Source organism: Salmo salar, chromosome 02, assembly GCF_965601325.2.
Source record: "Salmo salar chromosome 02, fSalSal1, whole genome shotgun sequence".
In the NCBI taxonomy this organism is placed as follows: Eukaryota; Metazoa; Chordata; class Actinopteri; order Salmoniformes; family Salmonidae; genus Salmo; species Salmo salar.
Genome location: NC_138292.1, coordinates 55,434,316 through 55,452,240, shown reverse-complemented (window position 1 = coordinate 55,452,240; position 17,925 = coordinate 55,434,316). Strand labels below are relative to the sequence as shown.

The window sequence follows — 17,925 nt, the reverse complement described above, 5'->3', positions numbered from 1 at the left end:
CAAAAGGGTCACCAGGAGGGATGAGCCAATGAAGTCCCACCCAGATGACTACATTTAAAATGGTGGAAACCCTCAATGGCGCTGTCCATGCTAATAGCCTTTTGGCCACTAGAGGCCCCTATCATTCTCTATGGTTATTTATGCTGTAATGTGATTTGTAGATCAGTCAGTTTCGACTCGCCCATTATCAATAGTGTCGTTCGTTTTAATTGGCCAATATGCTAACGGGACCATGACGTACATTTTTACGTAGCGCTCAGCTGACTCTGGCAACTGAATAACAGATCAAAAACAGTTTGTTGAGGGGAAAGATTTAGAGCTTTTCGTTCAAAACGCAGACAGAGCTTCACATTCACTGATAGGCCTACTAGGCCTATAGGAAGTTACCCGGAATTTCTTAAATCTTATATTTAGGAAAAACAGACACATTATTTGGGCATTTTTACATGATGATAGAAAGAAGTTGAACAATAACTTTATTACATTACATTTGGCTGGAATGACTGTTGAAAACGCGGCACGCCGTCAAAAAATCTTGCAATCCAAACAGTGATAAGGCCAAAACAATATTTTTACGGCACTTCGATACTGAAGCAGGTTAGGAGAATTTGCAAAGGAGGTTAGGATTCTGAGGTTAAGGTTAAGAAACGGGTTATGGTTAGCGAACATGCTCTCCTAACCTACTACGGAAATAACTTTTATTGAAGTGCCGTAAAAAGAGTGTGGCCCAAGGCCGATAAGGCGCATGGCCTAGTTTCTGGGAAACCAAGAACAAAACAGAAAATAGCCTTTAAAAAAACCACTGCCTTGCGAAAAACACATCCATTATTCCTTAACAAATTATCTGTGTATAAAATGAGTTTTGCGCGCCATCAAGTGGATAGAATCAGCATTGCAAATTTGGAATCATAACGCTAAAACTGCAACTGGATACAGATGTAATTCATGCTAGAATAAAAATCAATTTGAGTACGGTAGCAAAGTTCAAACTGATGAAAAAAACAAGTACATTGCATGCTATAATCACCACCAAATAAATATACAAATAAATACATGTCTCATGCCAGAACAGCAGGCACAGTGACAGTCAACAGATGTTTTCACAGTTATGTGACCCTGTTTTGTGATATTTGGATTGGGGAGGTGATCGGTGACGTAAGAGGAGAATTTACCCCCTCATCTCCTACGGACTGGGGTCTCAGTGCAGAAGGAGCCGGACAGGAGAGCTGAGACCAAGATGAAGAAGTGTGTGGCATTTTCCCTCTGTCTGGTCCTCTTGATCATCTACACAGCAGGTAGGCTCATTTTGAAGAGGTAAATTGACTTTAGAAAAATGTATTAATTAACCTTTTGGTGGCTTGTGAGTCTTTTGAAGGTTTCTGATAAAAGTTTATCTTTGCATGTTTTTCTAAATGTTAATGCAATAGAAATGTTGTTTTAAGAAAATATGATTATGCAGTTGTTAAGTAGTAATTAATGCAGTAATTTATATGCTCAAATAATTACATGCATAAAGAAAAGTAATTGCTTCATAATTAAACTTACAAAATAAAAATGCAATTCAGTCGTGCACAGAAAAGCAAATATTGTGTTGCGTCATTGTAACTAGTAAATATGGAACTAAATACATTTCTGTTGTATGCAGATATTGCATGAAAATATGAAAATAAGCAAAACAAATAATTGTTCACGTAAAACAAAACAAATATGACAGAATTGTTTTAACTGCATGCACATAGCTCATTTAAATATTGTATTGATCTGCCCCCTATTGCAACATCGGGTACTTCTATTTTTAAGCTCTTATCAATGCAGTTTCAAAATCATTGCAAAAAGCCTGCATGAGTCCTGGGTAGTGCTTTGCCACGTCACTGTGTGTGCCTGGCGCTGTTGACAGAGCCAGCCAGGTTCATTTTCATACCCCCTCGCAGGTTGGCCTTTGGGGGTCACGTGCTCCATGGGCTGGCCTGGCTCTCTGGAGAGTGGGGGAAATGAATGGGTACTTTGTTGCTCCACCAAAAAACAGCCTCCTAATGATATTCTGCTGCTGCTGGGGGACAGACAGAGACAGAGCTCTATGAGACTAGGGTTGCATCTCCAATGGCACCCTATTCCCTATATAGTGCACCACTTTTGACCAGGGTCCAGTGCACTATATAGGGAATAGGGTGCCATTTGGGATGTAGACCAGGGGCTGTTAATCTGCACCCTCAGCCTGGTACATTAGAGAGTACACGGCTCAACATGTACTAGCCAAACAAACAGAATCCACAGCTTCTCCCCTATATCCTCCACACGCTGGGTGTGTGATGTGGGGGTTGTTGTTGATGGTTCCAAATCGAATGCAAGTTTCTCTTCCTGTTTTAATGGCTGCACCTGAAATGGCAAGTCTGGAAATGTGGGTTAAAGTTGTATTTTGAGTTATAAAAATCAAGAGCAACCAGAGAGATACAGGAGGAAAGAGTGGGTGACAAATAATGACTGATTTCAGGAAAATTACAAGAATGTGGTTTTTGGTATATTGTGCAGAGAGTACCCTATGTCACTGATTGTTGCAATATTTAGCCACTGCAAAAGCATCATTAGCCACTGCAAAAGCATCAGCTACTCTTCCTGGGGTCCACATGAAACATGACATTATACATATTACAGAATGTTATTAGTCAAGGACTGAAATACATACATTTAAAACTTCACACATAGCCTACATGCAGTGCCTTCAGAAAGTATTCAGACCCCTTGACTTTTTCCACATCCAGAGATGTTCGATCGGGTTCAAGTCCGGGCTCTGGCAGGGCCACTCAAGGACATTCAGAGACTTGTCCCGAAGCCACTCCTGCGTTGTCTTGGCTGTGTGCTTAGGGTTGTTGTCCTGTTGGAAGGTGAACCTTCACCCCAGTTGGCGGTCTTGAGCGCTCTGGAGCAGGTTTTCATCAAGGATCTCTCTGTACTTTGCTCCGTTCATCTTTCCCTGTCATGTGCCTTTTACTGAGGAGTAAAATTTTTGGTACCCTTCCCCAGATCTGTGCCTCGACACAATCCTGTCTCGGAGCTCTACGGACAATTCCTTCGACCTCATGACTTGGTTTGTGTGAGACATTATATAGACAAAAAAAATCTAAAAACCTGTTTTTGCTTTGTCATTATGGGGTATTGTGTGTAGATTGCTGTGGGAAAAAAGATTTAATCCATTTTTTAATAAGGCTGCAACGTAACAAAATGTGTAAAAAGTCAAGGGGTCTGAATACTTTCTGAATGCATTGTATCAGTGCATACACACAATATCTAGGTCTAATACATAGTACAGTGCAAATTACAATACAATATATATAAAAATGACTGTGTCAATTCACAGTTCCCTTTGTGCAGTAGGGTGTTATTTTATCTGTTTTTTAAATCTGGTTTTATTACTAGCTTGAGTTGCCTGGGGTGGCAGAGAGTTCCATGTTGTCATGGCTCTATTTACTACTGTGTTTCCCAGCCTCTTGTTCTGGACCTGGGGACTGTGAGGAGACCTCTGGGTTGCATGACTTGTGTTGTATCAATGGGTGTTCAAACTGTGTGTCAACTGCTTGAACAGACAGTTCAGTACCTTCAACAGATCAATACCTCACACAAAGACCAATAGTGATGCAGTCAATCTCTCCTCATCTTTGAGCCAGGAGACGCATGCCACTGACACGTTCCCTCCGTGTACATCTAAGTGCGATACGTGCTGCTTTGTACTGGACCAACTGCAATTTAACCTTTGTCCTTCTTTGCCGCACATGACCACACATCTGGGCAGTAGTCCAGGTCCGACAAAACTATGACTTTGCATGACTTTGTGGCTCTGCCAGCTAGTGACCACTTTGCAGAGCTGCCTTCAGGGAAAAAAGTATGACAATAAATGCCAACCTGCGTAGGCAAACAGTTTTTCAAAGAGTCAGCTCTTTGAAAAACGAAGAGATATGGATGTCTTGAAATTCTTTGTCTCTCTATCAACAGATGCAAACCCAATCATCAAGGAGAGCTATGCTAAGCAACTTCTGCGGACCAAGAGGCAGAAGCCCGGCCACCCCGATGAGCCAATGAGGGTAGGGTTCAAAGTGCAAGGGGCACAATTACAAACCTGCAGCGGTGTCATCCTTCTAAGAATCCATAAAAAAAAATTCACTTAACAGTTACCCTGTAATTTCTTCTGTTTTGATATGATAATGAGAGCTGCTTACGGCTTGAAAAACGAACAGCACTTTAGATAATATGTAGTCATACAATGAAACTGCTTGTCAGCTCTTTCTTTCCCTGGTCTGTTTCATTCCAAAAAAAGAAAAAAGACAGCCTAACCCATTCATGATTCTCTCACATTCTCTTCCCCCCTCTTTTGACTCTTGCCCCCCCTCCATCTCCATCTCTCTCTCTCTCTCTCTCTCTCTCTCTCTCTGTACAGGAGCACTTGCTCCACATGCAAGTTCTGAATCAGAGGGCCCAGGAGACCAACCTGGAACACTGGCTGAACCCCCACTGCTACCCCCGCTGTGACAGGAACTACGGACACCCTGTCTAACCCCCAGTGACCTCGCCTTGACTCCTCACAGCCCAGGTCCCTGTCTGTCAAACACAACCATAAAACATGCCTGCTTGGGTCCCCTGGGGCTTGTTGAGTAGGGAACAGGGTAGCAAAATGCTGTGTAACAAAAAAAAGTACCAGAAAGTACATAATTTCTCTACATTTCGAACAATATTCAGTTTCCTGCCTATTGAACACAATGTACAGTACCTATAATTAGCCTATAGGATGATGGTGCCTTTTGACGCTGATCAGTTTTGTATTTCCCTCCTGATTGGTTATAGTTAGAATTGGGGTAAACTGATTCTAGATCTTTTTTGTTGTTGTCTTCTGGCGAACAACTTTTTCTGTGTGGCGGAAGGCGTTGACGGCAAGAAGGATGTTGACAACTGTGATGACGACAATGATGATGATGGCCATGATAATGATATGAGGGTGAAGCTCAGAGTGTAACTCTATCACATGCATTTCATGGTGAAGCCTCAGCAGGGAACATTAGCGGCCATCAGTAGATACTGGTGATAAGAGCATGATCAGCTTATTCCAGCAACATTAGCATATAGGAAACATATACAATTATGTTAACAACATAGAGGATACATGATCCGGTTATATGTGGATACAGTTATGAGAAAATATACATTGTATTATGTAAAACAATGTTTAAAAAAACAATAATTTAATAAATAATCGAATCAAATAAAAAGATGTTGGAAATGTGGTGTTTTTTTTTCTTCTTCAGTTTTGAAACTGGACTTTGAACATGCTTCGGTTAGACTTCTTCAGAGAAAATAAAAACGTTCACTACTAAGAAAGAGGAAATGTGAAGCGGAAGATTTTCCATGGTGTCATAGGCAGTCATGTGGGTTGACCCCGCTGCTGACCCAGGGTTACGGTTGTTGCGGTCGGCCATGACCCGAGGTTACTATCGTTGTTTACTGATGTTTGGGGAATTTAAGACAGTGCTCTTCCCTCGAGTTCACTGTGTGACTCTGCACAGTGCTGTTACTTTCTCGCGCAGGAGGCTCTACAGAAGAACGGCATGTTATTGACCACAATGAATAACAACTTGTGAAAGGAAAGAGGGGTATTATTTGATACAAAGTATTAATCGCTTTATAGGCTAAAACTAGGCTAAATCCTACGCAGTTCTGGACGTGTGTAGGTAGTAAATATATCCAGACAAGAACAAATCCAGTTATTCTCCGAAGTGAACGTTGTGCAAATTATTTGTAACATTGCGTAATATATCATTAAACTGATAATGGCCGTATATGGCCGTATACGACTGAACCGGCACACATTTTACATACAATTTAAGAAATGTGCTGTTGGTGTTTGGGCTGATTGATTTTCAAAAATATCGATCAATTTTTGAAGCATTTGGTCAGTTTTATGTGAAACTTTTCTTGTATTGTATTATATCCCCATGATTCAACATCTAACACCCGACGTTGCATTGTAGCCTATCAATAGTCAGATTGTTCAATTACTATCTGCACGTGGCATGCGACCATCATCGAATGATTCTGCAAAACAAATGCACAGATAGGCGTACAAATAGGCCACTGGAACCAACCAAGTAAAAAAAAAACAGAGTAAGCACGGAACAATCATGCAAATTGATCATTAAACATTAGGCCACAGCCTATACAAAAATGACCGGAGTCTTATGTCAGGCAAATGCTTTTCCTGTCAGACATAAGTGTAATAGCAGGTTAAAATATACATTTCGTAGGCAATCTATGTTAGCTCTGATGACCTATTTGGTAACACAGGCCTACCTACCTTGTGACCCCACATAACCAGCGTGTCCATTCCGCAGATACTGATGGGCGCTGGATTTTATTGGTTTATGATTTGAGATTTTTTTTTGCAAAAGTACAATTCAATTCTTCCTGTAAGCCCAATGTCAACCACTTAGAATAATTATAGGCTACGGTTTTTTTCTGTGAAGAGTTTGCAGTACGACCTCTGAGGACAGCACAATTACATTTAAATAGAACTCAATATAAAACTCGTATTAAAATCCCTACTACCCTATTCCTAGTCCCTACTACCCTATTCTTTTAGCAATCTTTGTCATTTTAATAAAAATAAATTAGTATTGTATTTTTAATGAAAGCAAATTGGCCTATAGATTTGAGTTGCTTCCAGATTTGTTTTGAAAAAATCTGAATCATTACAAAATATATAAACCAAGGTCTCGACTTTCTAGGCCTTTGTGGACCGTTGCCAAAACGCACTAATCTCAACGAAAAATAGGACCTATTTCTATACTATAATAGGCACTACCATATTGCTAAGAAAATGTCATTACGAACCACGGCAAAGACGAAGTAAACCTATTCCTGCAGTTGGTCAATGAATCCGAAATATGGTCAACGTTATTTGAAATTAGGACAACGGGAAACATGCAAACTAAAGCAGCTTCCTAAATAAAAAAAATCCCATGTCACCAAAGTATTTCTGAAACCTGTAAATCTATAAAGCACATTTGCAACTTTCATCAGTCCTTTTCACAACCAAGGCAAAAAAAGGAATCTTAAAATCAGTTGGAAGAAATCCTGACAACCAGAAACAGAGACAATTGCAACGAGTTTACTGGAAAGCATCTCAAAAGCAAACTGTGACATCAGGTTGTGATCATTCTGTTACACTGAAAGCATTTCATTTATATGTCCAACACAGATGTCAACAGAAAGACCTTATGGATAATATGTCAATATACGTTCTTCATAAACATCAACCACCTTTCCCATTTTCATTAACCGTTTATAAAATCTGGAAATAAGACCTACATCTGCTGGCCTATAGCATTGTAATGGCTATATAAACTCTTATAGAGGACATGTAGGTCAACAAGACATAGATTTGATTCACTTTTTATTAAACCTTCCAAAAAGTGCTTGATACATTTTTGCAATGAATAGGGTAAGCTACACCTCAACTTGAAATGGCATGGCCTGGAACATATACTTCACACTATAATTGGTTTAGGATTTCTCTATATTTATTTTTCTCACTGACATGTGAAATCAAATGACAAATGCGCCCACATTATACCTCTTACGTTTTAAAGGTACTAGCTTGACATAAATATAGCCTGTCTGACAAAGTATATTGTTTGTTTAAAAGCGGATTGTTGAAAACTAAAAGCCATTTGTAAACAAGTAAACGCAGTACACAAGGCATGCAACTCTTTCAAATAGCCAACGGGTGATTAGCTTCAAATGGACTTCCTTTAATTTTGGTCATTACATTTAATAGACTTCCAACTATAGTATATATACACATCTGCACATACAATCCTGTAATTTGCTTTTATACATTACATAAAAAATCTGAATGATAAATGACACTATAAAGTATGGACTTTTCCAAATAATTTGGTACAAGATTGACAGAGCTGAAGACAATTAAAATCAGAGCCAATCATCTTTTATCTTTGAAGAATCCTTGATCTGTGCTACTCTCCCGGATAGTCACTGTCAAAAAGTTTGTGGTCACATCAGTCACCAGAACCTTCTCCACGTTGTTCAAGCAAGGCTTCCAAGTCACCTCGTCCGTTTGGCCCAGGATCCGCGACACAGGGATTTTGGCGATGAGTGAAGGCTTCCCCCTCTGTGGAAGCTCTTCGCTGGGTTGATGCACATTCTTTTTGGATAGGTGCTTTAGTTGGGGAGGGGAAAAGTAGTTTGAGGGGCACTCTTTAGTCCTGCAGGCCTGGGAGTCAGAGCCTATTCTGTGTGAGTGCAACATGCTCCTGTCTGGGCCGCAGTGCTGCTGTGTGCTCCCACTAGCCACGGGCCTAATTTGCTTGTGGGGATAACCACCCAGCTCCTCCTGGTGCCTGTGGGCTAGTTTATTCCCCCTCATCTCAGACCCCCTCTCTTCACCACCGGACAGGCCCAGCTTGGCCAATTTGAGTGGGCCATATGTCGCCTGCTCCTCTGCCCTCCTCTTGGGGGGCTCTGGGGCGGCGGGAGGAGCGCTGAAGGGATTGTCCTTAAATCGCAGCTTGGGTTTGGGCCCTCTTTTCTTGGGGACGGTCACAAAGCCATCGGGGCCTGGGGGCCTCTGGAGGACTGGTTGACGGTGCTCTCGGACCAGTTCTGGGGGCCTGACCCGCACACTCTCGCCCCTGTTGACGGTGCTGGGTGGGAAGATGGTGGGGACCACGGCCCTCAGCCCCTCTCGGGCTCTGGGGGTGATGACAGGCTCTGGGGTCGGGTAGGTGACACGTATCCCCCGGACTGCATCGCTCCTGAACTCGTACGATTTGGCTTTAGCTTTAGCTTGTGCCTAAACGGGGAAGGAAACCAGAGAAGAACCACTTTTGAACTGGGGAAAATCTTATCAACAACAAAGATGGAAAATTGAAAGTAGGCTATTGCAGTTGGCAATATGTGTAATGTTTTTCCACTGCTCCAATTTCAGTGGGTATAATGTTCTCTTTCATAAAGACTAATTTAAAATGTCAGTTGAGGATAGTCTATTTGTCATTACACATATATACTAAGAGTCTGCCAGCCGCTTTATAATGGCTTAATAAATAATGTGCACTTGCAATTAGCAAAACAATGTTATAACAAATAATCTAATTGTAACAATACATGTACACAACTATAAATGAAGACAGTAGACAAAATCTTAACTTGGCATAATATCCCCTGAAGAATTTACAGGCTACACCAGTTTGCTAGCACTTTTACATTTTCACAATAGTTACTTGTTATATATATGTATTTTTAGCTCAGTTTGAAAAGAGCTATTTACAGGCCTGTGAGAGAACCTGCATTTTAAATTAGATGCTGGTATTTAGCAATTTTCATAGTTGGTTTTCTTGAAAAGACAAGGGCATTCGTTTGATGAAGTCTTCAGATTTTAAGATTTCATTCAAAACCAGTCCCATGCAAACTTTTGGAATTAGCTATAACGATTGCTTTACTGACGATTACACGCTAAAACGTCATAAGTTTTAACCGTGCCGAATAACCGATGCACGCCTGAATAGACCCTCGCTTTTATAAGTACATTTTATATTCCAAACGTGTAGGCCTACATTGAGTTCATTTCGAAATATAAAGAATTAACCTGGCATGTTTATTGATCAATTTGGCTACCTGTCAATCCAACCAATTTACCATGATTCGGTTAAAAAAAAATGTATTAAGGTCTATTAGCACCAGCCTAACTAACTAATCTCCCTAAATACACATTCACACCTACACAAATACACATCTTGCACTAAATGTGATGTTGCCTTAATACCGGTAGACAAAAGGTGATTCTCATGGGAAAACTTGACGTGGATCCTTCAAACTTGCATATTTACGTGTTAGTGCAACAACAGCTATATATTAACCAGATGAAGAACCTGTGGATAAATAGTGGGTGGAGACTGTGGTATGTTTACATGCCACATGCTAGAAATCGTGTCCAACCATGCAGCCCTAAATTCAGTAGATTCCACAGTATCACTGCGTGTTGGATGGATTATTTTCAACAATGCATGCATATCAACATAGCTACCTTTAGCAGGAATGTCTTCGGTTTCGGGCCTCTCTTTTTGGGCCCAAATAGTTCCCTTTCGCGCTCCCTGAAACAGCAAGACACCCATTTTGAGTATCAAGAGAGTGAAGTGCAATAGGCGACTTGCGTGACGGATGCATTTTATTTTGCTGTGCTGCTAACATTGCATGCAATGAATGTACAACATGAACAGGCCCATATCCATACAATTTACCTCTCTTCGAATGCGACGAAGAGGCGGGAGTCCAATATATTTTCCTCCGGTTCCCAAGTGCTAAATCTATGGAGAAAAATACAATTGACAGAGGTTAGTTTCCCACTACACTGGGAAAGAAAGCATCGATACGGGCTAACGTTAGCTAGCTTGCTAACACTGCCAGCGTGCTGCGCTGACTTTGTCACTAGCAGATGCCACCTAGCTAGCAAGCGAACGCCACAGCTAGCAGCCAGCAACATCCATGTAGAAGCAAGGTTCTCTAGCATTAAATTCAACGCAACTTACTTCGGTGACCAGCCTTTCCATTTCACAAGGTATTCCATTCGACCCTGCGTGTCATCAGAAATAGAAAAAGAACGCTTCGTTAGGGAACTGCAGTGGCGCGTCAAAATAGATTATGCATGTTAGGAAAATGTGTTTCACATACTCTCCTTATTCGCCGTTTGATGATCGATTCGGCTGCGAAAACCCGTTCCCCAACTGCAGACAGCTCCATGTTTACTTCAATCCAGCTACCGTTAGCTAAAGCTTGGTGGTGAACGCTAGATATTTTTCTCCCCTGTCTCGCGGAGTGAATTCCAGACAGACCATAATACTCCTGCACAGAAAAGACGTCATCAAAAAAAAAATGATGTGTTGCCTAGGAACCGCAGTCGGTGGAACCATTTAGAGTAAGCCCATTGGGTTAGCCGTTGCTACGTGCCCGCGGTTGCTAGGTGAGTAGGAGGAGCGTCCACTTCTGGAAATTCTTAAGGGGAAAATGGTGGAGTTAGCGCGGTGGATCAATTACTCGGATTATTCGGAGATCTTTAAAAACACATGTCGCCAGATATTAAACGCAGAACATATGCAGAATGAAAATTAATGAACAATGTAATGTAATACGCCAAAGAGGTGAAGGAAAGCAGATTGAATGTGTGCACATTTCAGTTATCAACTGAACTGTCACACAATATTTCAGTTTAAAGTGCTCCTAATCAATAGCTTACAGTCATGATAAGGTAAATTGTATGAAGACACTAGGAGACAATATAGGCCTAAAGGAAATGTCCTATGTCTAAATAGAACATAGGCTATAGATCACATTCATGTGCAATAGTTTATCCTTATTCCAGTTCTCTTGAGCCCTACAAGCAGCGTCATGGGTGTTTTAGCTTTTTCTTTCTTTCTCTCGCAATAAATGGTGTCAATTATAGTCTCCATTCAGTAGGATATTCGTTTAAACCTAAGCTACAGTTTCCATACACGTTTGACTTCATTCAACGAACACAATCGAAGATGTCTAAATGTGTGGATCAGAGAACACATTGCACCTTTAGCTTAGTCGTAAGTATTTACCTAATTTATAGCCTTTAAAGTGTTCGAGTAGGCCATTGCCATCAAATTGTTAGGTAGGACCTCAAATAAAATGAATTAACCTGAACATAAACTTTAGACTAATCGGGAAAATATTGTAATTATAGCCTATCAAAAAGTTGAGCGAAATTGGCCTATAGTTTGAGTTAGGGTATGGAAGTAGGCCTATGTAGTGTAATTAATTGAGTAGAGCTAGGCTTCATATAGAAAAACAAAAGCTTTGAATAGAGCTTGTAGGCCTATACATGGGCCTCAATTAGGCAAAAAATATTTTCAACTCAACACCAAGTGATCATTGCACAACCACTCAACAAGGGATATATTTAGGTCTATAATTTCCACGAACCCGTCACTTAAAACTAAGCATAAAATCTCGTCCGTTGCGGTCTCTAATAATTCAGTCTTGGTAAATGAGTTCGCTGACTTGAAATAGGTGCTTTAAATAATTTGCTTACTTTCATTACGATCTGCTCAAATAATTAGACACGTGTGATAAATCCTGTTGTTTTCACAGCATAAATCAGTCAGCTAGGCCTACTGCGTTTATCCACGTTACAGCAACAACTGAAGGAGTATGTGGAATATATAGGCCATATGTAAAAGAAAGACAGGTTTGTCAGACCAAAATAGATCAAATAATAATAATAATAATATCCTAGTATTTATCGTTATTGTTAATTGGATAGGCCTACGTATGTATTTTAATTGTTTATTTATTAATACTAATAATAACGATAATATTATTATTATTGTTGTTATCTGTATTATCATTATTATGTCAATATTATTTCTCTAAAATAAAATGAATATGGCATTATAGCACAGATTCAAATGAACAGCATCCAAAGACTTGTCGGATCGGAAAAGGTCAATTTATATAATGTCCCGCGTGATGGATTATTGTCAAACTTTCCATTCGAATTATTTTTGGTCAGAGAATTAATTAGTCTAAATATTAATTTAAAGTGCATTCAACTGAAGGTTAAACTCACAACACCAATTGATTGGCGGCAGGTAGCCTAGCGGTTAGAGGCGAGCAAGCAACCGGAGGGTTGCCAGTTAGAATCCCGGGTCTGGCAGGAAGTGAGATGGCAACCGGAGGGTTGCTGGTAGGCCTATCAAATCCTAGATTCCATTGCCTGCTGTTGTGTCCTTGGGCAAGGCACTTAACCTCTCACAACAATAGCTCCCCGGGCGCTCAGTGTGGCAGCCCCCTGCACCTCTCCACAAAACCTGTTGGCCTATATGAACGGTTTGGGTTAAAAGCAGAAGTCACATTTCGGTTGGACCTTGTGTGCAATTGACCGATAAACTGATTTTCTTAATCTGACAGCTACAAATCATTCGCAAATATATTTCATTGAGTACTAAAAATAACATATCCATATCCTCTTGAAACTTCATATTAATTCAGACCTCATCACCAAGTTCCCTTAAAGAAAACAGACTCCAAAAGTTCAGATTGATTTTCAAACAAGATTACAGGCCTATATTATGAACTAAATTACACGAACAAAAAGGCATTAATTTAACACAAACATCCTTCCATTTAAGAATATAGGCTCATATGAATGATGATTTCCTAATTAGGTTGATCTATTCCTAGTTATATAAATACAGCTATATCAGATAGGCTAATCAATCGGATAATATTCCTGTTAAGGCCAACACATGAGCTGAGATGGACGCACAACCATTTGACAAAAAGTATATTGATTAAAATATGTCTCAGATGTCGGCCTTTATTATGGTCAAAGTTTATTTGCACATGTGAGGAGCGACAATGTTTTCTACAACTTAGGTATTGGCATTGACTCATTTCAATAGGTTTGCATTGTTAAAGCATGCAAAGATCACGCAAGCCTTCATCTTATACTTCTAGACTATAGGCTTTTTACTCTCTGGGATCATTTGGCCCCCGTGAGCAACTCGTTTAGGAGAAAACTCATATAGGCTTATTATAACATTGTTTCCCTGATAGACCCAGCCATAATCTATTTCAAATCATCTGATCTTGACTAATAAGCAATACTTAAATACCATTTTCCTATTGCTCGACAGGAATAGAGAGAGAGAGAGAGAGAGGTAGGCCTAATATATAATTGAAAAACCTAACTGAGATAGACTAATGGTTGATTCAGTGTAGCATGCATGTCGATTTTAATTTATAGCGGGCCACCCCAAAGCTTAGAGACATGCAGGTAGGTCCATGCACACAAAGCAAATCTCAAACGCTGACTGCATGCCTAAACCACAACATAGACTCTTCATTGGTTAATTAGACGCCTATAGGTCAATCTGGATCCATTGGAAATGACAATAGGCTAATGGCAATATTGCGCTGACAGGCTGCAATGGATATGGTTGAAACAAAGGACCCCCTCTTTGCCAATCAATGCATGTTATTGCATTGTTTGTTATGCTATCAATTAGGCCCATGACGGCACCCATGCAAACACATCAACATCTAGTCAATTACAAGTCATTTCCTAATGTAAATGCTCTCAAAATCCCTGTTGAGATAGAAGCAGTACAGGACAAAGAAGACATGCAGAAAATAGGCTAGATGGGATATTGAACCGTCCCTCATGTTATTATTCGTCATATGCATTTACATTAGGTTTTCATTTTGTCTCTTGTATTTTTCCACAAGCAAACATGATGCCAGTAATGAATTTTCTGCATCGCTTTACCGGAGGAAGACGGGCTGCGGGACTCCTTTTATGGGGTAAGCATTGGTCTCCGCGCGACTGCAGTGCAGCAGTGGTTGCAGCCATATATGGGTGCATGGTCGACCTGTTAGAAGATTATTGGTTCGCTCGTATCTGGGCAACCGCCATTACCTATTGCACAGAAAAGCGAAAAACGAACATCATGCAAAGGCAAGGACATCATGCACAAGGGGAAGAACGAATCTTAATTTCTCCTCTCCTATGCAGACACGCGAACACATAATTGCCACAAGCGCGCACGCACGCACTCTCACGCACACACAGACACAGTTATCATGTATTTCAAGTCCTCTGTGCTTATTAATTATTTTGGTGAAATTTGCATAACAACACAACTTCTTGGGGCTAGTTGTCTAAAAGCTTGGCCAACATCTGTCACATTTTGCATCGGACATAATTCAAATGTCACCTTTATTTTCATCCAGTTGGTCATTAAAGGAAGTCACATCTATAACCAAGACCTTCAAGCTATTTTCATTAGGCCTATAACCGAGATCACATTGCCGTGCACACAATATTGCAAACACAAATGTTCAAGGTTACACTTTTTGCTGATAAGGAGGAGGGATGTGGAATGTGTGCGCAGAGGGAGAGAAAGAGGCATCGGCAACTTCTGTTTCGATAGAGCTTAATTGTATAAATTACGGGGCCAGCCAAGGTATCTGTGAAAAGAAACAACGGTACAAATTTAAATCCACAAGACCCAACGCGTTACTATAGACTAGCATATTCATAATGTCAATCCTTTCCAAACATAATTTAGAACAATATAATTCCTATAGGAACAATTCACAGAGAATGGAATGTATAGGCCTAAATTAAGTAACATTGGTTTCAAAAAACAACAAAGTTGTGAACATTCTGAGATGACTGAAATAGACTGCCAAAAGTGATCACCGCTCTCGCGGATAGGGGTGTAGAATTAGAACACTATTATAAAATATATCTATATCTCTATGGTTGGAGGCAACAAGAACATCATTTATCTAATAATGTAATATAATAAACAAACGTTAATAGTTTTGTTATATTGCCACATAGCCGACACTTAACAAAATGGGTTGGGTTTGTTCCGTTGGCAGGCTGGTAACATTTTTTTAACTTTATGATCTCCAGACAGTTAGGCTACAGATATTAACCTCATAACATTAAGATATCTCATTTATTTAATTTACATCCGTTTCGGTGGTGTCACATGCGCCCATTTTAAAACCTCGATAAAAAAATAAGCTGGATAGACTAAAAGAGACAGCCATTTTCTCTCTCGTTCTCTGCGCGTTAAGGTGTCGAAAGCAGTTTTTGTTTTATTCGGGGGCTCCGCGGCAATGGAATGAAATAAAATGGTCGAGAGTAAAAAGCTTCTGCTCTGCGGTCGTGGTTTGTCAAGGCGATGGGTTTTTGCGACACATCATCCCTGAAGTTTCGCAATGAGGCGTTGGGGCTAAGGGCAACTTTTGCTCTCGACTGTGCAGCTGTCACGACTCTATTTACAGTCAGTCCGCCATGTTGATGATCATTTAACTGTAATTCTTCACACTCTTTACACTGTCCCTAGTTGCGTTTGTAAATCTACTATATCAAAAAACTGCATGACAAATAGGGGAAGACAGATGATAAATCGGCCACAGGTTGACCTCATTTGTCATATTTTCCCACATAAATTAGACTCGCATTGTGACAAATGCAGGGCATAGCTACCATATAAGCCAAAATGTCAACATTTGTTTGCCAACACTGTCAAATAAGTAGGGTACACAGAAACATTGGTGTTATAGACAACAAAACAACATTTGAATCATGCATGAACAAACAACCAGGAAATAAATGCACAGCAACAGCCGATAGATTTATGAATGAGAAAACGTTCAGTGCCATTGTAAAATAACAAACAATATCATCACTCCAATCCAGTATGAAATATTTTCCTATAATACATAGATTTCCTGTCAATCTCCAATTTAGCAAATGTGTGTGTGTATGTGTGCAGGTTAGAGAGAGGACATGCTTTACTTCAAACAAATTGGACCAAAAAGTATACTGGACTTTAATCGAACTTGTTTTTAGGGCAGGGACACACGTTTTCCTTTTCGGGAGAAATTAATGTCAAAGGTGCATGCGAAATCATTGCAGCAATCTCTGCAATTCGGGAAAACGACGAGGCCTACAAAACATGCCATATAAACCCGGTTTTGCAGGTCACTTTGTAACTAGATACTCTGCTTTTTACAATTTGTTACCACATTGTCCATATAACTTCAAAAGGTTTCAAAATAATTTATGAGAATGGATTGGCTGGGGAGAAGAGTTGGCATGGGGAGGCGGATCAAGTTGGCTAGTTGATGAGCGAGATATTAGAAACTATTTTTGTTTGGCCCTATTAATTCCCATTATTGTAGGCAACGACTGATTTATGAAAATGTGGCTTTTTCCGGGTCATATAGCCTTCTTAGGCCTACATCTGATCAGCTAAACATTGTCACCTCCACTTGAGCGTAGCATATAGATTTAATTGTATCTGCATAGTTTCCAAGGTTAAGTTCATTTATGAGCAATTATAGGAGGAGTATCAATTTCTTCCTTCAATGGAAATGGTTCAATGACGCACCATGGTAAATCATCTCAATGGAAATCGGCCTGCAGCCTATAATTCTATAGCAATGTTAATGCTTCAATAATGCCATCCATTGAATGTTGTTTTTTGGGGGGGGGTTCTTGTGCCAACTTCTACAAGTAGACTACAACCCCGTGGAGCCTCCCGATTGCAACAAAACTAATGAATATGCTTGTAAATTAGCCTACATAGGCGATAAAGGCCTCATTGACCTTACATGTGTTGATTAACAGGCTTTCTAGCTTCAGTTGCATATTGACAAACAGTTTTGTTGGACAGGTTCATACACGTTGTGAACGAGACCATATGCATCCAAGGTGGATTTCATAGACCTAGGGTAGAAACTCAGCAATTTACTCACATGTGAACAACAACCATGGATTATGGGGTTGCACCCTGGAAGAAGGTAGCTGACTAAACTCAACTTCACGGTGAAGGAAGTCTCTGATTAACACCAGCAACAGAGTTGAGTAGAGACCAGGCTTCGTGGAATTCAGCTCTGACTACTTCCATTTGCCCAAGGTCAATACAACATGTTTGCAAAATTATAAAAAGCTTACCTTGTACCTATGTTTGTCCTCTGTCGTTGCATGCCTTTCTTTGTTTGCTGAAATCCATACATTTTCAATAAACGTTAATCATATATAACCGCAGACTTTTTGCTCATTGCTGTTGCTCTAAGACGGGAATTCAGCACAAATGTGCGTGTGCCCATTGAATCCCAACAAGGAAACAGTCGGTGGTTGTATTTGATTAACGTTTTATTAAAAAGTATTGATTTCAGCAAACAAAGAAAAACATGCAACTACCAAGGACAAACACAGGCACAAGGTAAGCGTTTCATAATGAAAACATGTTGAAGTATTGACATTGGGTGAATAGGTGGAGTTCATCAGAAACAACCTTCACCATAGAGTTGAGTTTA

General features: G+C 40.1%; 2 protein-coding genes across 2 annotated transcripts; one reads left to right on the top strand and one right to left on the bottom strand.

Annotated features, from left to right (window-relative positions):
- Positions 1-1,192: 1,192 nt before the first annotated feature.
- cq067 (CQ067 protein) lies at positions 1,193-5,258 on the top strand. The gene is given in 3 exon segments (NM_001146412.1): positions 1,193-1,295; positions 3,988-4,076; positions 4,430-5,258. Coding segments are annotated over 3 exon segments (264 nt in total). The 5' UTR covers positions 1,193-1,237; the 3' UTR covers positions 4,547-5,258.
- A 1,876-nt stretch (positions 5,259-7,134) lies between these two features.
- On the bottom strand, positions 7,135-10,916 carry cbx8b (chromobox homolog 8b). The gene is made up of 5 exons (XM_014177406.3): positions 10,729-10,916; positions 10,587-10,630; positions 10,299-10,364; positions 10,085-10,151; positions 7,135-8,854 (listed from the first exon to the last, which is right to left on the bottom strand). Exons 1-5 carry the CDS (start codon positions 10,795-10,797, stop codon positions 7,985-7,987), a joined length of 1,116 nt encoding a protein of 371 aa, XP_014032881.1. The 5' UTR covers positions 10,798-10,916; the 3' UTR covers positions 7,135-7,984.
- Between the last annotated feature and the right edge of the window lie 7,009 nt (positions 10,917-17,925).